Source organism: Typopeltis vanoorti, chromosome 1 (assembly GCF_054136105.1).
Source record: "Typopeltis vanoorti isolate ZY-2024b chromosome 1, IOZ_Tvanoo_1.0, whole genome shotgun sequence".
Lineage (NCBI taxonomy): Eukaryota > Metazoa > Arthropoda > Arachnida > Uropygi > Thelyphonidae > Typopeltis > Typopeltis vanoorti.
Window position 1 is genome coordinate 113,062,562 of NC_143549.1, and position 21,442 is coordinate 113,084,003.

The following is a 21,442-nucleotide window of genomic DNA, read 5'->3' on the forward strand; positions in this document are numbered from 1 at the left end:
GCTGTATGGCATGTGGCATCATCTTGTTGAAACCACATGTCGTCCACATCCATATCTTGCAATTTAGGCACAAAAAACTGGATTATCATGTCGCGATAGCGAGCACCATTAACTGTTATTGCCTTACCAGCATTTTTGAAGAGGAATGGACCGATGATGCCTCCAGCCCAAAATCCGCACCAAACGGTGACACATTGTGGATGCATTTGTTTCTCAACAATCACTCACGGATTTTCTGAACCCCAAATGCGACAATTTTGTCGATTAACAAAGCCATCAAGATGAAAATGAGCCTCATCGCTGAAGATGATTTTGTTCGAAAAATAAGCATCCACTTGTTGTTGTTCCATAATCCATTCAACGAACTCTCTTTGCTGTGTGTGGTCAGTAGGCTTCAGTTCTTGAGTCAATTGAACTTTTTAAGCATAAAGATGCAAATCTTTCGTGAGAATATTATTATTATTATTACGGGCAACTCCAGGGAGTCATTGGACTCATCGAGGGAGGCCCCAAATCATATTCATCACAACTATTTGACATTCATACAGTATCTATCATACCTCGCCTTAAACTCATTCACTGTCACAGCATCCACCACAGATTCAGGTAGCGCATTCCACTCATTCACTACTCTAAAAGTAAAGAACCCAGCTCTAACACCTTTACTAACCACACTTTTGCCCAGTTTCCATGGATGTCCCCTAGTCCTCCCACAACCAGCCCTGTTCTCAAAAATATCTTCTGAATTAATTTTATAGAAACCCTTCAGTAATTTGAATGTCTCAATCATATCTCCCCTCCTCCGCCTATCAACCAATTTTTGCAACCCACAAATCCTCAACCTGTTCTCATACAGTTCATTCCACAGACCTGCTATCATCTTGGTCACTCGCCTCTGGATCCTCTCCACCTCCTCCCCATCAAGAAGAAACCTAGGTGACCAAATCTGAGCACAGTAGTCTAGATGGGGTCTTATCAAGGCTCGATACAGAGGAACAATAACCTGCTTGTCACTGCTTGTCATCGTATTCTTCAGCAACCAAGTGATTTGATGAGCTGTTTTGGTCACTTTTGCAATGTGTCCCCTAAATTTCAATTCCTTATCTACCAACACTCCTAAATCTCGTGCCTCATCAATTTCCTGGAGCACGGTTCCACCAATGCAGTAAACTGCCGCCAATCTTTTCACCCCAAAATGCATAACCTTACATTTTGCCACATTAAACTGACATCCATTCTCCTTAGCCCAGACCTCCAATCTATCCAAATCATCCTGCAAAATTTTGACGTCATCTGCATTCACTATTGCCCTACCCAACTTCGCATCATCCGCAAACATCTCAGATCATTTCCTATATCATTTATGAACAAATTAAACAGCAAATATGCTGTAGAGAGCTTCTCAAAATGCCCAATTCAAGACCTTGGTGCCGAATTGATGTTCCTGGACTCTCAGTAACACTCTCATGAACTGCTTCGATGTTTTCTGTTGAACAACTTGTTGAAGGGCGGCCAGAGTGTATAAGATCATTAATTCATCCAGTTTCCTTGAATTTTTTAATTAATCTTTTCACAGTTGATGAAGTTAAATCACTATTCCGACCATATTTTGTACAAAAATTGCAAACCGTAGCTGCCAAACCTTCATTATTTTTAAAATATTGCTCAACAATTAAAATGCGTTGTTCTTTCGTGTAGCACTCCATTTTTAATAACCCTGAACTGTCAGCTCTCATGCTGTCTTTTTTCCCTCTTTGGCAACACTTTACCGCACAAATGGCGCTAAATTTAAATCTTGCGTGAATTTTGGGACACCCTTTATAAGAAATTTAATGTTCATGAATCAGAAAAGTTCATGAATCAAAATACAAAATATATGAACTGATAATTAAATTTAGTCTGCCTCCGTAGTGCAATTGGAAGAATGATTCCTCCACCTCACGAATTCTTGTCGTGAGGTGGAGGAATCTTTATATGAACTTTTTCAATCGAAGGTGAGTTAGCTGATCTCATATGGAGGTAGCAGGGTTTTTTCTCCCAGAAACTTGGATTTTTCATCCCGCATACAGACAAATCAGCCCTTCAGAACACATGCAATTTACAGACAAAAAATACCATTTGTGGTGGTGGTGGGCAGTAGATGATTGGTAGTAGAGGTTCTGTGTGGTGGTGAAGATGGAGAGTTGTAGATGTCCTCCCGAGATGAGTCTATGGACTCCTTGGAGGTGTCTCGAATAATAATAATAATAATGTTTGTATATTTATGGAAAACCCAGCTTTTAGACATATAATCAAAAACAGAGACATAGGAGTTACATAAATTATCCCAGTATTCTGCAGGTTTTGAAAGCTATTTGACTGGATTCTGTATAGAACTTTTTAATATGAATAGGAGCAATTGGATGTGAAACTGGTGAAATAGGTAACAGAGACAATAAGGCGGTTTGCAAATTGCAAATGATCAAGTGTGCTGCAAGACTCTGTACTTGAACCGTTGCCATTTAATTTTCACATTAGTGATTTAAGCATGCAGAAATTTTCCCCAAAACAGTTAATCAAAATACAATTCATCTCAAACAGTTAAGTGAAAAAGCAGTTCATGACAGTGGTGTAGCTAGAGCTCTTGCCACCTAGGGAGGAGTCCCCCCCCCCGAGTTTGCCGCCCCTCTCAATACACACCAAAAATACTACAAAAGTTTCAAAACAAAATATAGGGAAATAAATTAAAACACTATGTTTATTTTTGAAGTAAATGACATTGGCAAAGTCTATTTCATAGTAATGTAGGTAATTCTTAATCAATTTTATTTAGAAAAACTCCTCTCACAACTAGCAACACTTACAGCACAAAAAGTTTCAAAGTGCCGCCTGGGACAGACTGCCCCCCCCCCCCCAGCTACACCTCTGGTTCATGAATCAATATGAATTGCTTTAGCATTCATTGAACAGTGGGTCATCAAAGGAAGCAGTTCACTGAGAAATAAACTGAAAGGCAATTATCAAAACATGGATTGACCTGAAATCTTTTCAACACTATTTAAATCATAGTGCTCTTAGTATGCTTGCTGCAGCTAGTTTAAGTAATTATGAATTATTTCTTAAAAAACTTAGTGTCTTCCTTGCTTTTCTGTTTGTAAAAATTGTTTTAATGGAACGTGCATTAGACATAGTTAAATAACTTTCATGGCTTACAAGTAACAAAAATTATATAGAATTTTATTCAAAAACTCCAGTATATTTCATCCAGTGTTACCTGGACATTGTCAGGGAGACAGATCTTTAACTACATTCAAAACATGAATCACAGTGAGTCATAAATCATGTATATATTAGCTTGTCTTAGCTGAAGTATATGATATTACACTATTAGAATTCAAAGGAACATATGACATGAGCAGGGTACTTGATAGACACATGGTAATGTATCCTTTGTAGATAGTAGGAAGGAAAACAGTTTCTGATCTGATTTGAGGAAGCATACAGATTCAATTAACAAAGAATCCTTGTAATTTGTTCTGAAGCTCCTTTAAGATAGGGTATTGGAAGCCAACCTTTGCTGGCAGACACATTCACTCATCCTCCTGCCATCATTCATCACAGAAAATGGGCATTATCAATAGTCTTGTACATATAGCTCATATGATCTGCTTTTCTGATTCCCTATTGTTAGATGAACTGAATAAATTAAAAGCAATCTGATATGTAATGGATTCAACTAAATTACCATTCAAAAAATTATTAATAATTATCATCCTTCTACTAGACTGCAATTTGGTGTGAAAAGAATTTCAATGTTGGATAATATATATAGAATTTTGAATAAAATTCTATATAATTTTTGTGACATGTAAGCCGTGAAAGTTATTTAAAAAATTTTCTGGTTGTAAAGCTCATTTTGCTAAATTTCACAAGTTGCTGTTAGCATATATCAGTTTTGTACTTGTAGGACAAAGGAGAAAAAAAAATCTATTATTATTATTATGGGCTACTCCAAGGAGTCCTTAGACTCAATTGAGAGAAGCCCTGAACATCATGTCAAGAACTATCTAACATTTGCGCAGTATCTATCATACTTTGCTTTGAACTCATTCACAGTTGTGGCACCCACAATAGACTGGCAACCTGTTCCACTCGTTTACTACTCTCCAAGCAAAAAATCCTAGTTCTAACACCCTTGCTGACTACAGTATTATACAGAATCTATCTTTTTTTTTTCCCCAAAAGTGCAGACATAATGATCATTTTAGTGTAGTTAACAAAGGTGTTTAGAACTAGGTTTTTGTGCTTGGAGAGTAGTAAATGACCAGAATTGGTTGCCAGAATCTGTTGTGGGTACCAGTCTGGTTGGCCAAGTGGTTAGTGTATTCGCTCTCCAGCCAAAAGGCCCCAGGTTTGAATCCTGCCATGGGCATGGATATTTGTGATTGTCTGTGAAAATGCTAGTGATGGTGGTGGGCAGTAGATGGCATTGGTGTAGATGATGATGGTAGTTGCAGTTTGCTATAGTTTATGGATTGAGTGGTGGAGACGGAGAGCTGTAGAGTAGGTGCCCTCCCTTGATGAGTCTTTGGACTCCGTGGAGGTGTCATGTAATATGTTGTTTATTATTTTAACGGTATAATAGAACACAGAAACTAAGTAAATAATTAATTTATTAACTTGATGCTGATATTTCGCTGGTGTTATAACCAGCATCTTCAGAGCACAAAAACACTGTTTGTCACAATACGCGAGAGTAAAGCAACATGGTGTACTTAAACAAAATTGTAGCAGCAACACAAAGACTAGAGTCCTGATTTTGGCACCCTCTATCTGGGAAAAAAAAAAAAAAGCTATCATATATTACTAGAGTCCTAGAAAAGTGCTAGTTTTTTCTTAATATGACTGTCTCCCAGATCTTCGGCAAGTTAATACAGCCATATTTGTTGAAATTTGGAGTGTGTTTTAGGGCTTCTGTCGCCTCTAAGAACAATCTCTCTGATTTATACGGGGTTTCTGTGTAGTACTTGTGTTTTTCCAGTTGATCCTGTGTGCAGGGGTATCCAGAGCATGGTCTGCTAGGCCCGACTTCCCATAATGATAATTCCGGACATATCTTTTATGTTTGCTGATGCGGATGTTCATAGTTCTTCCTGTTTGACCGTAGTAGGCTTGATTGCATGAGCAGGGTACTTGGTAGACTCCTGGATGTGATAAAGGAGGAATGCTGTCCTTGGGTGAGCGGACAAGGGTGGCTAATTTGCTACATGGTCTGAATGCACTACATTCAGACCATGTAGCAAATTAGCCAGTCATATTAAGAAAAAACTAGCACTTTTCTAGGACTCTAGTAATATATGATAGCTTTTTTTTTTTTTTTTTCAGATAGAGGGCGCCAAAATCAGGACTCTAGTCTTTGTGTTGCTGCTACAATTTTGTTTAAGTACACCATGTTGTTTTACTCTCGCGTATTGTGACAAACAGTGTTTTTGTGCTCTGAAGATGCTGGTTATAGCACCAGCGAAATATCAGCATCAAGTTAATAAATTAATTATTTACTTAGTTTCTGTGTTCTATTATACCGTTAAAATAATAAACAACATGTTCGACGAACACATAAGTCTGTCCACACGTGTCATGTAATAATAATAATAGTAAAATTATCAGTGTCCAATTGTAGTATTTTTTCTGCTTATTTACTTCATACTGATTTGTGAACTTGCAAGTAAATTCATATAGGCAGCACTTATTCCATGGGCATCTCCATAGAGTCCACAGATTTTTTGTAGGAAGCTGACTAAATATTGCACCAAGTACTAATTTCTTTCAATAACCGTCATTTGCACTATACCTGTCATTTTTGAACTCTTTCACCAACGCTTGATTCTGGCAAGCTATTTCACTCATTCAATTCACCACTTAAGCCCTTGCAAACCACACTCTTACTCAGTTTCCAGGGAATGTCCCTTGTACACACACATGCACTCGTGCCATATACTGAAAAATCCTCTATCATTCCTATAAAATTCTTTCAGTAATGTGTCGTATATCCTCTTTTTCTGCCTATCAGCCAGTTTCTGTAACCCAAAAAATCTTAAATCTATTTGCATAATCATTCTGCTTACATGTCCATCTTGGTACTTGCCTCTGGATCCCTCATTCCAGGGAAACTCAGGTGACCAGATCTGTGCATAGTCTACATGCAACTTTATCAAAACCTTATAAAGAGGTATAATAACCTCCTTATCTCTGCCAGTGATGAGAAGTTAATTATACTTTAGTATACCATATTTTGTCAATGTGTTGCAAACCATCATTTGCACTATACCTGTTGTATTTTTTTGAACTCTTTCATCAACAACTGATTCTGATGTGTGGTACAAGCCCTTATAAACCACACTCTTACTTGATTTCCAGGAAAGGTCCCTTGTATACACACACACATGCACTCATGCCATATACTGAAAAATCCTCTATCATTCCTATAAAATCGGTAATGTGTCTATTATATCCTCTTTTTCTGCCTATCAGCCTTATAAAGAGGCATAACCTCCTTATCTCTGGCAGTGATAAGGAGTTTATTATACTTATGTATACCATATTTTGTCAATGTGTTCAATAACCTGGTAATTCTATGAACTATTTTAGCCATGTTTACAGTATGCCCACTGAACTTTCTTCTCACATTAGCACCCCCAGATCCCTAATCTTGGTTTCCTGCATCCCAGTTTAATAAAAGTAGTGCATAGTTGATTAACTTTTCATCCCAAAATGCATAACTTTGCACTTTAAAGTTGACAGCTGTTCTTCTTTGCTAATACTGTTTTATTTAAATCATGCTGTGAGTTCTCCACAACTATTGCTGTAATCAATTTTGCATCAGCAGACAACTGGATATTTCTCATCAGATCATTTCCTATATTTAATAATTAATGTAGAAATTAAATAGAATAGCAGCTATCCTCTTAACTTTATCACTAACTTCCCTGTTTGCTCTAGTTTGTGTACTGTCAAATACCTTAACAAAGTTCAGCAGTATCATCATATAGCAAAACCATGCTTTCCATCTTCCATATAGTGGCATATTCCTATCCACTCTATGGAATTCCTGAATTTTGCCCTTAACCAATTTCTCCAGTTACTGGGCCACCATTTCTGAGAATAGTCTATAATTTGCTACTTCTGTCTTGGAGCTTCCTTCCTGCAGTGGACTATTTTCTCTCCCAAAGCTGAGAACTAAACAATCTAGTCAAAGGCTACCAACTCCCTGGCACATTTTCATAATATGTGAGCAGATATCACATAGCTGTGTTGACATAAAGGTTCCATAATATCTTAAGCACCTCTAATTTGTCTGCCTCTGTTTTCACACTAGCCCTCATGCAATACCTTCACCTGGGTGATACACCCCCCCCCCTGCAAAGTAATCACTCATTAATTATTGTTATTGCATGAGAACCTCATGGAGTCCTAAGACTCATTGTGGGAGGCCAAAACTATCAACACAAGTAGAGGTATGATAGATAATCATACCTCTCCTTGGAAACCATTAACAGACAAAGCGCTTACAACTGACTCAGGCGATGCATTCCATTCACTCACCAAGCAAAAAAATCTAGTCCCTCACTCCCTTGCTAACCACACTCTTCCAGGGATATCCTCTTGTTTTGCCCCCTCTAGCCAAGTACCGAAGCATTTACCCTGCTTCAATCCTATAAAATCCTTTATAGGATTATTGCAGGATAGTCACACACACCTCCTGGATTGTACTCCATAGATGAAATTCTATCCATCAGCTATTCTCTAAACTTTAATTACCAACTTCACATCCATCCCTGTTTGTGTATTGTCAAATACCTTTGCAGAGTTCAGCAGTATCATCATATAACAAAACTATGCAACTGTCATTGCCTACCATCAGCATTAATTAGAATTATCCTACCATAGTCATTCTTTCTTTTATTTGCTGCATAGCAAAAGAGCTCTTTGAGATTAGCTTTGACTATTGTATTCTGATTTTGCCTTCCTTACCATGCTGGTCACTCTTCTTGTCTGTGCTTTGTACTGCTTAATTAGCTTGCTTATTACCTATTTAATTGTTGCTCATTGAGCAATAATTGATAACGAGCAAGATAAAGGAAAATGTTGGTGTAAGATAATGGTAATGAACTAGTTTACAGTCTGATTTATGGTTCTGAGTCCTTATCTATAATCTTTTTTAATGTATTCAGTAAATACATGTTAATGTATTCTGTTGTCAATAACTTTATTATGCACATCCAGATTTCCATGTGCATTACCATTTTCCCTAATATCTTTCACATCTACTAAATGCAATTACCTTACCTTTTCTGGTCCCTTCAGAAAATTTTGACAAAGTTTCTGCTCTTATTTTTTGCATGTAGTAGCTCTCAAGTACTCATTCTGGAGATCTATCCTTAACTTCTTTCTCACCTTGTCAACAGGTAATTTTAATCTTAGTCATCTATTGTGCAAATTTCTAGCCACATCTATTTGTTTAGGTGAACTTATGTGTTATCTTTTTGTCTTTTTTTTTTGTTGTTAGTGATTATAATAAATCGCTTTCCAACTTGCCAAGAAATGATATTCTTGTTCAATCCTTTATCCAAGTATAAGTAGACAAAGTTTGCATATGAAGTATCTTCATGTTTAGGCTACTTGTATATATAGAGGCTGATGACTTCACATTAAGTTCCTTAGTATCCCATATTGCAAAGCACGCATCCTTTTGGGTATGCACAATGCTATGCATTATAGGAAAGATTATACTGAGAAGAGATATCAAGACTGAAATAATGTAGAAGTCATGTTTCCCATATAGTAGTAAAAAAGTGTATAACCTTTTTTTTTTTAATACATGGTTAGAAATTAAATTCTGCTTTTGCGAAGAAATTCTTGTTTAATCTTTTATCCACGTATAATCAAACAGCTAGTGTATGAAGTATCTTCATGACTAGGCTACTTGTATTAAAGATGCCAAGAAATTATATTCTGTCATGCTGTACCACCATTTTATTTGTGGTATGATAGGAAGTCAACTGAATAAATTTATATGGAATAAGAGAGAAATTAATCAAAACACTAAATTAGCTGTATACAAGACGGTGTTCAAACCAACTAGAGGCTTGAACAAATGGCATCTGAGGCAATATCATATTAAAAATGAGGATATTAGGAAAGAGCTGAACATTGTTAGCATCCTTTAATATGTTAGCAGAGCTAATTTCAGGTGGTATGGTCACTTAAACAGAATGGGAGAGGAAAGATTAGCAAAACAGGTGTTCTCTCTCAGGTTGGCAGGAAAAAGACCCAGAGGAAGACCAAGATATAAGTGGATTGATACAGTAAAAAGTGCCTTAGGAGATAGAAATATAAGATCTGATAATGTTGGAATCTTGACAGGTAACAGATTGATTTGGAGGAAAATTGTAGATAGGAACTTAGCAATGATGTAAGTTTTTCATGTAGTACTATCATATCATATCACACCCCTTGAGGGTACATATTAAGAATTTGATGATGATGAGAAATTATATTCTTGGTTTAATCCTTTATGCTTACACTTGGATAAAGGATTAAATCAAGAATATAATTTCTTGGCATCTTTAATTTATAGTATAACCAAGTAAAAAAACTTCCAATAGGCTACTTGTACAACAATCTCTGATCCTCAGTATTTCAATAATAAGGTGATGTGACTTTTTACTATTTTCATACTATATGAATATAAAAAAGTACAAAAAAATTAAATAGCAATATCCTTTTACCAATCCATGAAGACCTCCCACATATAAGTATAAATCACCTTAAATCCTGACGGCTTTCACTAATACTGGCTGAAGAACTAGTAAATAGCGATTTCAACATTCATTCGAAATGGATAGAAACTTGGAAAGAAAATTGCCACCAGACTTAAACAAGTATATCCTTCCCAACTAAAATGTGAAAGGGATTGAGCTTCCATGTCATATATGGAAAAGATTAAATAGGTGACACACAGGACATGGTATTTGTGCAGATAGCTTACACAAGTGGGGAAGATCAACCCCCCCAAAGTGTGATTGTGGGGCCATAAACTAAACCATCCAGCATGTTGTGGAGGACTGCAGCATAAGAGACTTACCCTGGTAACCTGAGAGACTTTTTTGAGGCAGATCCTTCAGCTCTTGAATGGCTAGCTGAAGTAGACTTAAAATTTTACTTACTTTTTTACCTGTTATTTATATATGTACACTACCTGTCTCATTTATATTGTCTGCACAAATATGTATTTATATATTTGATGTCATGTGTCTTTTTTTTTTATTATGCCATATGCTAAATAAATAAATACTATTTGCATATGAGAAATATGACTGCATTAATTCAACCTTGGATCTCTTCTCGGTCAGGTGCCCACTGATGAAACCTCAGTGTAGGTCAAAACTAATCTGAGTTGTGACCCTTCCCATAATATATAGCAACATACACTGCTGAAAGCAAGCATGTTTTGCATTTGGAATACGAGGGTGGTCTGAAAAGTTCTCGGCCTCGACCGTAGATGGCAACACTATCAGCAAGATTTTTTTTTTTCTTCTAAGTTCGTACATCTGTCATAAGCATCCATGTGAAATTGCAAGTCATTCTATCAAGAAGTTTGTTTTATACAGCTGTCTGAAGCAAAGTGTTGTCTGTATCCCTTGAAATGGATAAAATTGAGTATCGTGCAGTTATAAAATTCTTGCGATAGAATGTCGAAAATGAAGGGAAAGAGAGTGCCCAAAAGAAATTCGTTCAAAGTTCATAAAATTTATGGGCACTCTTTCCCTTCGTTTTCGACAATTAAGAAATGTGACCGTACCAGCCTCGAAGATTATCCACATGAAGGACATCCAAAAATGTGTAACAACACAGAAATCATTGATCAAGTGCATGATATGGTACTGGAAGACCGCGAGTCAAAGTGCATGAATTTGCTGAGACTCTAGGTTTCAAAAGAACTTGTAGGATATATTTTGCATGAAGAATTGCAAATGAAAAAAAGCTTTGCTCAAGATGGGTGCCGCACTTGCTCACAGCAGATCAAAAATGCACTCGCATGAAAATCTCTGAACAGTGCTTGGAGCATTTTAACAAGAAAAAACTGATTTTGTGTGTCGATTTATTACTATGGATGAGACTTGGATTCACCATTACACGCCAGAATCCAATCAGCAGTCAAATCATTGGACAGAAACCGGTTGTTCAGCGTCAAAGAAGACAGTCGGTTCCATCAGCAGGATAGGTCATTGCATCGGTGTTTTGGGATGCTAAAGGCATTTTGTTTATTAATTATCTTAAAAAGGGTAAAACAATAACTGGGGAATATTATTCTGATCTTTTAACCAGACTAGATGAAAAAATTCATGAGGAAAAGACCCGGTTTGCTGAAGAAGAAAATCATCTTTCATCAGGACATTGTACTCACCCACAAAAGTGTTTTGGCAATGGGAAAATTAAGGTATCTGACTATGAATTGTTAGAACATCCCCAGATTTGGCTCCCTCCAACTTCTATCTCTTCCTAAAACTAAAAGTCTTCTCCTCGCTGGGCAGCGTTTTTCTTCGAATCAAGAGGTGACTGCAGCTGTATAGGGGTATTTTGCAGATATTACTGCGAACCATTACAGGGATGGGATAATGGCGCTGGAGCATCACTGGAAGAAATGTATTAGTCTTAAGGGAGATTATGTTGAAAAGTAAAAATAATTTTGAAATTATAAATTCGTTTTTTCATTGTTAGGCGAAGAACTGTTCAGACCACCCTCACTAAGGCATTTGATGAAGTCATCAGCCTAGACATGAAGATACTTCACCACTTGGTTTGCTTACACTTGGATGTAGGATTTAATCAAGAATATCATTTCTTGACAAGTTCTTTCTATGCACTTCTGATGTTATATTCACTTAAGGATCACAGCCCTGAAGTCGCTTGTAAAAGCGCAATGTTTGGTCTTTAAAGCAGAGTTTTATAGACTGTGTAAATAAATAAATAATATGAAAAATAAGTAAAAAGATGCCTAAAAGAATGCAGATAAAAATATACGAGCTATGCCACGTGTAAAAGTAGATAAACAAAAATCATGGGAAGACTTCAGTAAGATTATAGAAAATAAATATCAGGAAGTTGGCAAAATCTTCTGGTAGGTATTGAAGAAGCTTGGAAATGGAGGAAAGAGTACTGTAAAAGGAATCAAAGATGATAAAGGTGATATGAAAACTGAAGATAAGGATATCTAGATGTCTGAAGTAATTCTTTTTAAAGACTGTTAAATGAAACAGGCAGTGACAGAACCATGTAGAAACTTGTAAGAGGAATACAATCTGGAGTACATATCAATACTTGAAGTACAAAAAGCATCAAAGATGCAAAATGTGGAAAGGCAGCTGGAGTAGATCTTATTTGACCAGAAATGTTCAAATGTGAAGGTATAAAAGTTTTGCAGTGGCTACACTGCATAATTCAGGGAGCCATTCAGAATGTTGAATTCCAGATAATTGGAGTAGATCTCTCATAACACTATTAAAAAGAGGATAAAGCTGAATAGCTGAATATGAGAATTACAGAGGAATGTCTCTACAAAGTGTTCCAGGTAAAATTTGTGCGAGCATATTTGAGAAGAGACTGAGAAAAATTGTGGAAGAGAAACTGGGAGTAGAATAAGCTGGAGTGAGGCCAAATAAGATAGATTTTTACTTTACAACAAACAGTTAAGAAATCATAGAAATATGACAAGGTAATCCAGAGAAAGGCTTTTCAAAATGCTACAATTATATGGGATAAATGGAAAATTTCAGAGGGAAATACATGTTCGTAAGTCAGCAGTTAGAATTGACGGAAATACATGAAGATAATTTGATGTAAAATTATTATTATTATTACATGACACCTCCAGGGAGTAAAAGGGACTCATCGGAGAGGGCACCTACTCTACAACTCTGTCTCAACGAACTGCAACTACCCCTCATCATCTGCACCAACGCCATCTACTGCCCACGGCAGGATTCGAACCTGCAGCCTTCGAGCTGGAGAGCGGATGCACTAACCACTCGGCCAACCACACTGGCAAATCAGGTATAAGACAAGGATGCACATAATCTTCACTCTTATCATCATCTATATGGATTACATTATGAAAGTGGCATTAAACTTGATCTTAAAATTGGAGATAGCAAACTTAGCTTTTTGTTTTATGCAGATGATGTACATATAAACACATCTAATACGAGTCTCCAGGATTTGCTAACTAAATTGAATAACAGCAGTAACTAATTTGGCATGAAAATCGTCAATAAAAACAACAATAAAACTTTGAAAATAGGCAGGAACATAGAAATCTTGCTGCATTCTTAATGGAGAACCTCTAGAATAATAGCAAATTATGTCATCTATTTAAGCACAGTTTTTAGCAAAAATGACAAATTAAATTTGGAAATAGAGAACAGAATAAGCAAAGCTGGTATGACAGGAAGCTATAATTTGACCACAGATGAGATAACCCTCGACACTTCTGCGCATGGCAGAAGGTGGATCCATTCTGATAATAGGGTAATCAGTTTGTTTCATGGGATGAGTGTTTATTATTACACATTTGAAAATTAGCTTTTCTTTTATGAACATTCTAGTTTTTAAAGTGCTAACTATTTTGCTTGTATAATGGTTGAAAAATTTTGCATATTGTGACAAATTTGTACATCCCTTATTCTTTCCTCCCCTTCAACATGAAGTGACTCTTCTTGGCACTCTGCCAGCTACGGTTCTCCCAACTATGCACAGATTACAGTTGAATAAATGTATATGGAATAAGAGAGAATTTAGCCAAAACACCAAACTAGCAGTATACAAAATATTGTCCAAATTAGTTTTAAATTATGAATCTAAGAGTTGGGTTAGAAATAAAGCACTTGATCAAAACTAGAGATCACAGATTCTGAGAGTTCTGAGAAAAATTAGGGAGTGAATAGATGGCATCAATGGCAGATCCACATTAAAAATGAAGATATTAGAAAGAAACTTGGCATTGTTAGCATTCAAAAATATGTGAGTGGAGCTAATCTAAGTTGGAATAGTGATTTAAACAGAATGGGAGTTGAAAGGCTTGCAAAACAGGTGCTTGATGCCAAAATGGCAGGAAAAAACCAGAGGAATACCAGGTCTAGGTGGATTGATTCAGTCAGAAGTGCTTCTGAAGCATGAAATGTTAGATACAACAATATTGGAGTGCTGACAAGTAATAGACTATTAGGGAAAAAAATTGTCGATAGGAGATTAATAATAATGAAACTTAATTGTGGTGCTGTCATAGTAGCCTGATGATTTATAAAATCAATAAACATGGGAAAAAAAAAAAATCCTTATCTCACCCACAGTACTGGTGTACTGTCGGTGGGCTAAGGTTTACAAAGACACTGTTTATGGGTGGGAGCCACATAAAACAATTATGTGGCTCCCACATAATTGTTTTATGTGGGAGCATAATAACAATAAAACTTCTGACCTGATGCTCAGTCCTTTCCTTTACACTAGTAATATTCAGTAAATACCTCAAGAAAATAGCAATTCTCTATATTGACTTAAACCAAAAAAAATTTTTTACATCATGACATGAAATGTCATCATGTTGTATCTAGGGCATTGCCTGGTTAAACAAGTTTCGTGTAATTTTCATCATGGAACCAGAGAGAACAGTGAAAATTCGGTATAAAAAACTATTATATAGAATTTTATTTAAAGGAAATCAAACTGCCTCATGAACATAATTGATATTAACAAGAGAGAAAACTAAAACAGCTGATCATACTAAAATGTTCTGGAAGGTATTAAAAAAGCTTGAATATTTTATGACACTAATGGAACAAGGAAGTCAAAATTGATTTAAGTGCATCTGAAATTTATTTAGGTTTCGGACATTGGATTATTGAATCATTCAGAGGATTTGAGGAACAGTATAGAGGATAAGAAAACAGAAATTACAAGTTCAAAGAGTACTGGGTTGTTTTTGAGTTATATTTGAAGTAACTAAGGCTATGTGACTGATGAATTTGCCTGTTATTCTGGCTAGTTTGCTTGGCTTTAATGAATGATTTTCCCAATATTATGGGAGAAAATCACCTTCATATGAGGACTGGCAAATTCACCTTCAACTGAAAGGTCCTTATAAGCTCCCCTCACATCCCAGATGGATTTCACATCTCCTTTTCTAACAAACAAATAAACAAACAAAAAAGTTACCAGTTAAGCCCAAAGAATGTTGAAAACTGCAAAAAATGAGTGTTACATATTACATACTCAGAAAGTTGAAAGTCACACATGAAAATGGAAAACGCAAGTTATATTATACACTAATGAGAAAGAGTAGAAAACAACAACACAGATTAAGTTAGTAGCAAGTAATCTGAATGCCATATGTGGGAAGTTAAAGAAACGGGGGTGGGGGAATGAAGGTAGAATATTTGGAAGTTTCTAGCCTATGCAAAGGGAGAGGTGTTTGAAAAAAATCATTGTAATATGTATGGTAATGAAATATGGAATTAAATGAAAAAAGATCATACTTGAAAAGAGTGCAGTGGTTTGTGTGAAGACGAGGATGAATGAGAAGAGATAAAAGTTGAGAAAAAATATAATGTAAGGAGGAATAGGATGTTAAGAAACTGAATGGAAAAGTATAAAGTTATGAGAAGTATAAGGAATGTGTAAGAAAGCAGCAATATGAGAAGCAGTTGTGATTTACCTGATATGTATCTCTCAAGAGGTGTACAGAATACTATGACAGTATTTACATAATTAACTTTATATTAGCGCCGCCATAACAGTCAGTATAGACAAAGCCCTTTGGTCGGAAACACCTGTTTGATTCCCGTCCATGATGTGAGAGACCTTTTATCACGTTTTTTCAACTAAAGGTTAAGTTAGCTGGTCTCATACAGACGTGGAGGGATTTTCTTCAGTAAACTCTTAAAACCTGCTCATAGGCCGGTTTGCCTAATTTGAGGGATGAAAATAGGCAAACTGGCCTATGAGCGCATATCACAGTCATAAAATTCTTACTTTAGGGCAAGAAAGGTAACAGGAAACCACCTTGTTCCATAATGATTCCCTACTCAAGTAGCATATTGCTATCCACCAACCATAAGGCGGAGGAAAAACATACAACTTCATATTATTACTAATCTATCAACAATTTTCCTCCAAGTTAGTCTACCACTTGTCAGCACTCCAATTTTGTCATATCTTATATTTCTGTCTTCTTGGGAACTTCTGATTCTATCAATCCACCTAGATCTTCATATTCCTCTGTCTTTTTTTTTTTTTTTTTTTTTTTTTTTTTGTGGCATCAAATACCTGTTTTGCTCTCTCATTCTATTTAAGTGACCATACCACTTAGAAAAGCTCTGCTCACACATTCCTGAATACTAACAATATCAAATTCCTTTTTAATGTCTTCATTTTTAATGATTCTGCACTCATGCCATTATTCATTAATTTTTTTCAATGTCTGTGTTAATTTTTGTCATATCTGTGATGTTCAGTCTTTGAACACTGTCTTGTGTACTGCTAGTTCAATCTTTTGTCTAATTTCTCTCTTATAAAGTCCATATAAATTTATTCAACTGGTTCCCCACCATACTGGTTATTCTATTATCTATTTTTAATCTTTAATCATCTTTAATTGTTCCTAAATAGCTGTAATATTTCAATTGTTCTCAAGGTTCTCCATTGAAAATGCAGATGAAATTTTCTATGTCCCTGCCAGTTTTCATACTTTTGGTCGTATTATTTGTGATTTTCATACCAAATTTGTTGCAGCTGTTATTTAATTTAGTTAAAGAATTTTGAAGCCTTGTACTGGATTTGTTTAGGAGGACATCATCTGCATTAAAGGCAGAGAGCTAAGTTTGATATCTCAGATTTCAATATCAGGTTTAGTGCCACTTTCTTTCATGATGTGATCCATATAAATAAGAGTGACAGTAGTGTGCTCCCTTGTCTTACAGTTGAGTTTACATCAGACCATTTTCCTGTATTTCTTTCATTTCTAACTGCTGACTTATAACATAAATATATTATTATTATTATTATTATTATTATATGACACCTCCAAGTAGTCCAAAGACTCATCGAGGGAGGCATCCACTATTCAGTCCACCAACTACAGTGAGCTGCATCATCTGTACCAATGCCATCTACTGCCCACCACGATCATTTTCACAATCACAAACGTCCATGCCCACGGCAGGATTCAAACCTACAGCCTTTGGCTGGAGAGTAGATACACTAATCGCTCAGCCAACCAAGCTGTCTAAATATAGATTTTTCAGATCTACACAATTTAAGTGCAGATCCTTGTTATATTTCCACAACTATTTGTCATAAATTGAAAATCTGATCATGTCCACCTTATATTTCTAAGAATTCAGGTGATTCCACTGAACTGTCATAAGGATATCATGACATTTTCCCTTCAATTGGAAATATTTGAATTTCATCATCTGACACAAGGAACTGTTGGCTTTTCAACTGACTGAGTTAGCTGGTCTTATCCAGAGATGGTAATAATTCTCCAAACTGCCGCTCGCGATATGATTTTATCCAGCCTGCCAATTGGACTAATTTTTCAATAAGAATCCGTAAAAAAAAAAAAAAAAAAAAAAAAAAAAAAAAAAAAAAAAAAAAAAAAAAAACAACATGGGGTGTTGATAGATTTCAAATGCATTAATTAAAATTGTGTTCAAAATATATTCCCAAATAACAAAAAGTAACCGTAATCCAAGTTACGGTCTTTCTGACTGTAAAAGGTCGGTTAAAATGGACTAACAAAGAAAAAAAATTTAAAGAATTCAAAACAAAATAAAAAAAAAGTTACATCCAAATAAACTTTTTTATTGACAAAAAAAAATTTGTTGCATGAAAGAAGAACGCTTAAAAAAAGTCAGTAAAAACACGGTTAAAATGAACTAATGCGCAAAAAAATGAAATAAAAACAAAATTTCCCGATCTGTATTCATTGACAAAAAACTCGAAGTTATACGAAATTAAAAAAAGTTACATGTAAATTATCGGTGTATATTCGGTTGAAAAACTAATGACTAGCAAAAATTTAAACGAATTTTTTCCGCACGGAAAAAAATGAATTTGGCTATTTCCCAAAAAAAAAAAAAAAAAGATCAGTTTGCGCGTAGAAATTGTCGTGATAAGATTTTTTTTTTGGTAATTTTTACAAAAGTTTTTCGAAATAAATAAAATAAAATTTTTAAATTAAAATTTTTTTTTTGATATTTCAGGTAAGTTATTAACCGAAATATCCAAATTATTACATTGGCCCACTTGCAGTGGGGCAATGTAATAATTCAATAAAACTCATATATCTAGTTCTATAGTTTTTAATTCTGTGGCCCACTGAACAGTGCTGAAGTACCCAATGTGACCCTCACGGCAAAAAGTTTGGAGACCACTGGTTTAACTGATATAATACTGTCCTCAATAGTCTTAGGTGTTCTCAGTTGCTTCTGCCATATTTCCAACAAATGCTAATTTCTGAATTTGGCAGTCTGAGTTCATGCCCATACATTTAAATTTCGCTGTGGCATGGATTGAAATTGAGTAGTTATTTGGGTTGCTTAGATAAATTTATCCTTTGATACATTTTAGCAAGCTTAATTTGGACTATTTCAATTAGTATGTTCTAGAAAAAAAAAATTTAATAAAATTGAAGTGAAGAGATGAATTTATTGAAAGTTAAATAGCCACACACTGAATAAGACAACTACAGTACACAGTGTAGTCATGACAACTGGGTGACCAGACATCCATTGAATTAGATGCTTCTGAATTTTTTTATAGTCACATATGAGAGGCCGCAGAAGCTATAGGACACATTTGTTGTGTGCACAAAATAATGGATCAGTTTTAGGACTAACAGTATATCCAATTTCCAGATATCACAACAATTTAAATATTCAGATTTTCTTCTGCAATGTATACATTTCCAAAGCTCTGTGTAACTAAATACAGTAAAGTATGGAGAACAGCCAGAAATGAGAAAAACAGTGTTCTCAAATAGTGATAGTGAAAAATATGGGTGGTGTAAACTTAATGCTGCATAGATGCCTGTAAAATGTAACTTCATTTGCTTAAATTCATGACTTGTGATAAATTTAACTTGTGATAAAAATTATGAATAAAGTTCTGTTAATTCTCAAGTATTTCTTTGTTTTACATTCCTGAAACTCGAATTTTTTCCTTCAAACTCAAGTATTTTTCATACCTGAGTTTTCTGTGCTTTTTTAAATATGAGAATTTTCTCATAAAGCTATAAAGCTTTTGTATGTATGGGTGAGCTTAAAAGTCAAGGAATCCTGTATCGTACTTTTCCTAGCCACTTCGGTTAAACATAATTGTGCTTTTACATTGAATTAGGAAATTCATCTGTCACCTAAAAATCTTAATAAACATCTGTCACAGTGAGATTTGAATCTGCAGTTAGGATGGAGAGTGATAAACAGACCACTGCTTTGATAGATCATATAGCCATAGAAAATAAAGAAAAGGTATATGCATTGTACACTGCTTGGAAAGAAGACAATGGACACTCCCATGGGCAAGGCACATCATGCCATGTAACTAGTCGCATGTTTTTAGCCAGTATAAACTCAGAGATATACAATCTCATCCAGAGCAGCCTTTTAAAAACATATATGCCCAAGGTGGGATTTGAACCCCCACAACCTGTTAGAAAGCATGTATTTTATCCCACTAAGCCAAACGGACCTGTATTTTATGAGTTTTTTTCAGATGGTAGCCACTCTTTGGTCAAGACTGCAGTTTTTTATTTAACAAAACAGATAAACTAGCATAGATATAGAAAATACAAATATGCTACCAAATGTATAAATTAAAGATGCCATGAAATTATATTCTTGGTTTAATCCTTATCTAAGTATAAGTAAACAAAGTTTGCACACGAAGTAACTTCGTGACTGGATAACTTATATATAGAGGCTATTGACTTCACAATATACAAGTAGCCAATAGGTACCTTATTACTAAAATACTCTGGATTAGAGATAGATGGTGAAAATTTTTTCACTTGGTTATACTATAAATTAAAGATTTCAAGAAATTATATTCTTGGAAATATGACTTCTGCATTACTTCAACCTTGGTATTACTTCTAGGTCTGGCTCCCGCTGATGAGATCTCAAGAAAGGTCGAAATCGATTAGGTAGTGATCCCTTCCATAATGTATAGCATTACATGTCCATAAGGATATGTGCTTTGCATTATGAGATACTAAGGCAAGTGATGTGAAGTCATTAACCTCTATATATGAGTTGTCCAGTTGTGAAGTTACTTCACACATGAACTTTGTTTGCTTACACTTGGATAAAGGATTAAACCAAGAATATAATTTCTTGTCATCTTTAATTTATATTATAACCAAGTGGAAAAACTTTCAACATCTGTCTTTAATCCAGAGTATTTTAGTAATAAGGTGTGACACCTTTTGGCTACTTGTATATGTAAATATGACTTCTGTATTTCTTCAGCCTTGGTATCACTACTGGCTCTGGCTCCCAATGATGAGACATCAATAAAGGTCAAAACTGGTCTTGGTAGTGACCTTATAGACATGTCTAATGCATAGCACTAGACATGTCTATAAGGATGTGTGCTTTGCATTTTGGAATACTAAGGCAAGTGATATGAAGCCATTAGCCTCTATATATATATGAGTTTCCCAGTTCCAGTTGTGAAGTTACTTAATGTTCAAACTTTGTTTATTTACAGTTGGATAAAGGATTAAACCAAGAATATAATTTCTTCGCATCTTAATTTATAGTATAACCAAGTGGAAAAATTCTAGATATGCTACCAAACGAATATGAAGCCTATAAACAATGAACACATTAAGTAGTATGGTATATCTCAAGTTTTATATTTGTGTTTTGGCTAGCTACACAATGTTTTTACTAATATAATACTTTTAATACAAGCATTTTAGTATGATGTTCATGAAATCATTAAAGGATATCCTTTCATACTGATTATTACTTACTTTGGAAACATAAACATTTTTTTTAATAGAACTGAAACATATATTAAAAAATGGTAAGTCATAATTGCATAATTTTTCACTAATTATTCATTTTTATTCTCGTAATGTATACATTTTAGGATATGGCTGGACTACTAAAACCTCGAGCTGCAAAACTTCTTGTTTCTGCTATACGGGAGCGTCATCCTGAAATTCCAATTCATATACATACTCATGACACTGCTGGAGCTGGTGTAGCTTCCATGTTAGCATGTGCTGAAGCATCTGCAGATATAGTGGATGTAGCAATAGATTCCATGTCTGGTTTGACATCTCAACCTAGTATGGGAGCAGTTGTTGCTAGTTTACATGGCTCTGAGCATGATACTG

At 35.2% G+C, this 21,442-nt stretch overlaps 1 protein-coding gene across 2 annotated transcripts in view; it reads left to right on the forward strand.

The window, feature by feature from the left end:
* PCB (Pyruvate carboxylase) overlaps positions 1-21,442 on the forward strand; it is a 553,291-nt gene that overhangs the window by 440,452 nt on the left and 91,397 nt on the right. For both annotated transcript variants that reach the window (XM_090392830.1, XM_090392839.1), the window contains one exon: positions 21,193-21,442. In XM_090392830.1, coding sequence (XP_090248956.1) covers positions 21,193-21,442 — 250 coding nt within the window. The remainder of the gene's footprint in view (positions 1-21,192) is intronic.